The 6,000-nt window shown below is 42.3% G+C and overlaps 1 protein-coding gene across 1 annotated transcript in view; it reads left to right on the top strand.

The window, feature by feature from the left end:
• Positions 1-460: 460 nt before the first annotated feature.
• The window catches only part of OLFML1 (olfactomedin like 1), a 25,441-nt gene continuing 19,901 nt past the window's right edge, over positions 461-6,000 (top strand). The window contains exons 1-3 of the mRNA XM_009246685.4: positions 461-679; positions 960-1,089; positions 3,204-3,492. Of these exons, the coding sequence (XP_009244960.3) occupies positions 669-679; positions 960-1,089; positions 3,204-3,492 (430 nt within the window). The 5' untranslated portion in view covers positions 461-668. The remainder of the gene's footprint in view (positions 680-959; positions 1,090-3,203; positions 3,493-6,000) is intronic.

Below are 6,000 nucleotides of genomic sequence, written 5' to 3'. Positions count from 1 at the left end.
GGTTATAATTTATCTTCAATTGGACCAGGGCCTGCAGGAGTTTAGTCCTACATATTTCTGGCCTGCAGCTACATGAAGGGAATTCTGCCACCAGTGATTGAGAAAACTCAAGGATTTCCTTACAAAGGCATTTCACTTTTTGATGGCTTGACTCTGGAAGCATCAGTGTATCAACGATTGTTGTTGTTCCTCTTAATCAAAGTATTCTCAGCTCCATCCTGAGATGTTTCAGCTGACAGCCTGGATGGCCAGGCCGGTAGCCCATTGTACCTTTCTGCCCAAGGGGTGATGTAGCCCTGTGCACTGGCTGTTCAGAGATAGTGGTAGATCCATGTTTATTTTTCCTGGCTGTGCCTTTAAGAGCTGCAGGAATGTGAAGGGAGTCTGGATGAGGGGTGGGGTCTCCCAATAGGACTTCTGGGAAAAGGATCCTGGGAATTTTTGCCAGAAACTAAACTGAGATTCCAACTTTGAAAAGTTGGGGGTGGTTTGTGTTGGGGAAGGCCTGTGATTGGACTGCAGAATCCACTAGGGAGGAGGAAAGCAAAAGTAAAAAGGAAATAGCTGGGGGAAGGGAACAGGGGGGAAGCCATCTTCACCCCCCACCCCAACGCACACACAATTAAGCCTGGAAGCAGCGTGCAACCACCAACCTGGGGAGGGTCCGCATGTGTCAAGGGTGAGGGCAACAGATGCTGGACCCAGGGAGCTCTCTGCCACAAGTCAGTCTACAAGGCCTCAGGGACCAACTTGCCAACAGCTGGACTTGATCACTAGCTGGCAAACTGAGCTCATGTATCGGGTGGAATAACAAGCGGACTTTGCTCTCTGCTGTGCAAAACGCTGTTTTTAGAGGATTTGCCACAGCAGTGGATAGAAAGCAGGAGACCACCGGAACCCTTGAGACATCTTTGAGAAGAGCCGCAGCATAAGAGACTGCCCTGCTTGGTGTTTTGCAGGATGATGGTGGCCCTTCGAGGAGCTTCTGCATTGCTGGTTCTGTTCCTTGCAGCTTTTCTGCCCCCGCCGCAGTGTGCCCAGGACCCAGCCATGGTACATTACATCTACCAGCGCTTTCGAGTCTTGGAGGTAGGTGGCATCTGTACACCTTGGATAAGGAACAGGCTTCCCAGAAGTACCTTATTTTACCCATGCTTCTTTATCTACTGGGTTGTATTTTTCCCAGATAGCAAATGACACATTGCCAAAGTTACACTTTAAAATGCTCATAGTCTGGCAGTTTAGAGCCCAACTCCAGAGTCCAGTGTGCTATTCCCAGACCTTAAGCACAGTTGCACTTTGCGCTCTGATTTGGCAGTTTGTCTCATCTGTAAAATGGGGATAATAGTAGATTTTATGTTGTAAGGCTATTCTGAAGATTTAATCCATAGCTAAAATACTGCCTGGCATAATGGTATGTATCTAAAATGTTATTATTCACCGTAGTTCATTTTCTAAAATATGAAACTTAAAAATGTTGGTTACTTTTTCTTCATGTTTTAGTGTTTCAGGCTGATAATGGATTCCAGCTTTTCTTTTTGTCTTTTATGATAAACCATTAGGTCATTGTAAAAAGTCATGATATCAATGTACTGAGAAGTCTTAGTTTCTTTTGCTGAACTGGATTTAGATTTAGAAATGAGCAGTTTTCAGCCAAGTTAAACAGAAAGAATGCATTCAGGCTGCCACCTCATTAAAATGTGCAAAACCCAACATTTTGGCGGCCTGGACAGGCTCCCAGGGACAAATGTAACCCTCCACCCTAGCCTTTGCCACACCCTGGCATTGATTATTCATACTTAATGGCTTGCTTTTGTACAAGCTAAATTGATAAATTATTTATCTTCTTTCAAAGACACTCTTATTGCTAATAATTATTTTCTACATTTTCCTGAAAAATCTTCATGTCCAAATTATATGTTCTTCTAGTTATAGTCAGGGTAAAGTAATTCCACATAGCAGGCCGAATGCATTTCCTAAGGGCGTCCAGCCAACAGGCTGGGGCCTGGAGGCAGTGGATGAAGTGTTCCCAGACCAGTGGCCTCTTGCGCTTCTTCACTTGCTCCCTCCTGAGCCTCACCTCCTTAGAAGTGCCAGAATGATGCTCAGTCAGGATCCCTCTGCATTTAGCACCAACTTGCCTTGGGAGTAAAGCCAGCCAAATCCCTGCAAATTGTCTTTCAATACCTTAAGAACTTGTCAAGGGTACGAAGTACAGACTAATCCTTTTATAGCTATGAATGTGGATTTGAAAAAGACAAGGATATGATCTGTATAGATCTTCCCACCCCAGTCCTGACCTGAGGTGAAGCCGAGTCGCAGGTGGCAGTCACTGTTGGCCAGCGCAGACACTTAACACAGTGATCGCATTCCCAGCCTGAGAAACCAGTGTCGGAGGGGTAGAAAAAAAGAGGGTAGGGATTTAGGGAGTTATTTTGGGTCTCTCTGTCTTTCTCTCTTCAAAATAAACAGCCTTACATATTGCTGTTTGGAGCACACATTTTTACATTTGTGGACAGCATTTTGATAAACCATGCCAAATGAGCTTTAAGTAGACATTCTCTTTGACCAAGCAATCCCATTTCCATTCATTTATTCTTTTGTTCAGCAAATATTTATTGAATAGTATCATGTGCTTGGCCCTGTGCCAAGTGCCAGGGACGGATATTCTGGAAATCTACCTTAAAATAATCTGATGAAGATGTAAATACAAAGGTTTTTTTTTCCCTTAATAATCTGATGAAGATGTAAATACAAAGTTTTTTTCTCAGCATTGTTTGAATGACAAAAAATTAAAAACTATGTAAATGTACCTCAAAAAGAGTCTAACAGAATAAATAATGGGATATCAATTCAATGGAATGCTCTCATTAAAGTTATGGTATAGGTATACATTAATTAGTATCAAAGTATGTTCATAATATATCTGCAAGTGAAAAAGATGACACAAAACATACAGTAAAATCACATTTTAAAAATATATATTTACATATGTATGACTAAATGCTTGGGAAAACTCTTAAAAACTGATATACTAAAGTATCAATACTACCTTTGAATTTAGGAATTATGGGAGATTTCAATTTTTCCCCTATTTGATAATGTGTAATTTTCTAATCCTTTTCTATAAATGATAGCTATTTATATTATTTGGGTAATTTAAATAACAAGCAATAATTTGCAAATTTATTTTCTGACTGAAGCAAGGGCTGGAAAAATGTACCCAAGCAACGAGGGCATACATTCAAGAATTCCAAGAGTTCTCAAAAAATATATCTGTCATGCTGGGAAGATGTCAGACCTACACAAGTGAGTACAAGAGTGCAGTGGGTAACTTGGCACTGAGAGTTGAACGTGCCCAACGGGAGATTGACTACATACAATACCTTCGAGAGGCTGATGAGTGCATCGAATCAGAGGACAAGACACTGGCAGAAATGTTGCTCCAAGAAGCTGAAGAAGAGAAGAAGATCCGGACTCTGCTGAATGCAAGTAAGAAAACTGCATCTTTTCCTAGCCCTTCTAGGGACTATCATGCTCAGAAACACACAGACTCAGAGCAGTCAGGGAGCATCATAGAGTAATGAGAGTAAGAATTGGAGGTGTGCTTTTGTGTGCATTGCTGAGAGAGAAAGCTATACAGAGAACAGGTGTCCAAAGAGAAATCCATTCTCGCAAAGCCATTGTTTCTTTCACACAGAGTGCCTAAAGACTCCATAGAAGGTCAAGGCTATAGTGCCAAAAGTCAGCCCAAGGAGACCACCTCCTGATAAATCTTGGTTTGGTGGAGACGTGTGGTCCCAGATTTTTTCAGGGAAAGTGGCAGTTTGGTGGATTCTACAGTACCCAGGCTGTAGATAGCATCTGCAAATGTACCAAGAAACAGTCTTAAATTGGAAATGGCAACAGCCAACACTCAGGGATGGGAACTGCAGTGAATTACTATTGTGTGTGCTGTCTGAGATGGTGATATGCATGGGATGTGGTCTAATCTTGTGATCCATTAGAATCATTTCCAGGCCATTAAGAATAATGTGTAGCAGCTCAAACTATAATAAACAGTATCAGGCAATAAACACACAAATGACAAAGAAAAATTTTCTGTGCCTGAGTCTATTTCATTAAAACAATGAGGGAGACAAATCTCCCACTTCAGGGTTTGTATTCTGAGATGTTTTCATTGCAAATAGGAAGACTTTATTTACATGCTAATTATGTCTGCTCCAATTCAAGAACCTCCATCAGGGAAATGACATATAAGCTGAGTGCCATCATTGTGCTAAAAGTTTCACATACCTTCTCAATGTAATCCTTCTAAGAACTTCATGGTCACTATAAGGAAAAGGGTCTTCCTAAATGAGGTGACACTTGGTCTGAGTTTTGAACAAAGAAGTTAGAAAAGAATGAGCAGAGGGTACTTCAAGTCAGGGCACAATATACCAACGGCATGAGGGTACTGTAGCACCTTGACATGTAGACCCGCAAATATGGCTGAGTGAAAGCTTTTTAGAGAGGTGACAGTAGGGAAACTAGGTTGAAGAGCTCAGCAGGACCCAGTTAATGAGAGACCTTGTATGCTAGATGAAGGAAGTTGAAGCTCACTGGAGAAACTATAGAGAACCATTGAGCAATTTTAAACAAGGGCATGATACGAAGGAAGAGGCTAAGACTAGAGAGGAGACCAGTCAGGGAATGCTGCAATGATTTGGGCAACAAGTAACAGTGTTGGCATTAAGTGTCATGGGACAGAGAACAGGTGGATTTGAGAGCCATTGAGAATTGGAATCCACCTGGCTTTCTGACTGCTAATTAAAACTAAAGGATGAGTGAGAGAGATGAGTCCAGGATGTTTCCCAGGTTTTGGGCTTAGGTCATTGAATGGCTGGTATGAAATATGCTGAGATGGAAAACTCAAAAGGAGTTTGGGAGCACTTATTACTCTACAATTTTTTTCAGACCATTTATAATTTTGAAACCATTTAGTTCATTTATTGGCTCATAGGTTATTTCCTACCTCCCTATCTGTAATGTCAGCTCTATGAGAGCTTGGAACCCCAGTTTCATGTTCAATGCTGTGTCTCCAGTGCCTAGAATGGGGTCTATTCAATAAACAGTTTTCAGTGAGTAATTAAACAATTAAAACAAATAAATGAGTGGATGTAGGGATTGTCAACATAGGCAGAGGGGTTAGTTAGGCTTTGGAGGGGGGAAAAAAAACAAAAAACATCTTATCCCTGAGTCAGAAGAAAGAGAGGAGGGTGCCCTGCCTATAATATGAAGCAACGGGTCAAGTGAGCAATCCTTTTTGGCCCTGACATTGTCCTGAGATGAATCATCCTCAAAGAGGAAGAAGCTGGCAGTAAGCACAGAGTGAGGGAAGGAAATGGGTCAACAGAGGATGAACAGGGGCTTCCTAAAAAGCTGATGGAGATGACTGGGTGCTAATGTGGCCTGAGCTAGAATGTGTCTGAACTTTCACACTGGGGGTTCAGGCAGGACGCTAAGTCTGAATAGTGGTGCTGAATTGGATCCCTGAGCTGTTTCTGGTCCCTGGATACTCTCAGCCCACCAGGTGTTGAGATTACCCTTTCCCATTCCAGCTAGAGCTCAGTGGAGGTCCTGAGACTGGACTTGCTTTTTCAACCCCCATCCTCTGCCCCTCAGATCTGGTAGTTCTGAAATATCCCCTCTCCTAGCTCTGTGGTATATGAAAACTTATTTCCGAACCTATCAGAGATTGCTACATCCATGTCTGTTGCCTCTGGAGCTCACATTTGATGCTGTGTTGGTTTGTAAATCAGCCAATACTTGCCTCCCACTACTGGATGGGCCCTGTGCTGCACAGGAGGGATGGAGGACTGAGTAGGACATGTCTGCATCCTGCTGTAGCTTCCTTACCACTTCTCTTGCCTCCCACAGTCTGCCTGCTGTCATGTAGACCTTCCACAACACAAAATAGATGATAATTCTCCTCTGTGTAGAATGTATTTTCGTCATTTA

Source organism: Pongo abelii, chromosome 9 (genome assembly GCF_028885655.2).
Source record: "Pongo abelii isolate AG06213 chromosome 9, NHGRI_mPonAbe1-v2.0_pri, whole genome shotgun sequence".
NCBI classification, from domain to species: Eukaryota; Metazoa; Chordata; class Mammalia; order Primates; family Hominidae; genus Pongo; species Pongo abelii.
This window is presented reverse-complemented; position numbering and strand designations above follow the sequence as displayed.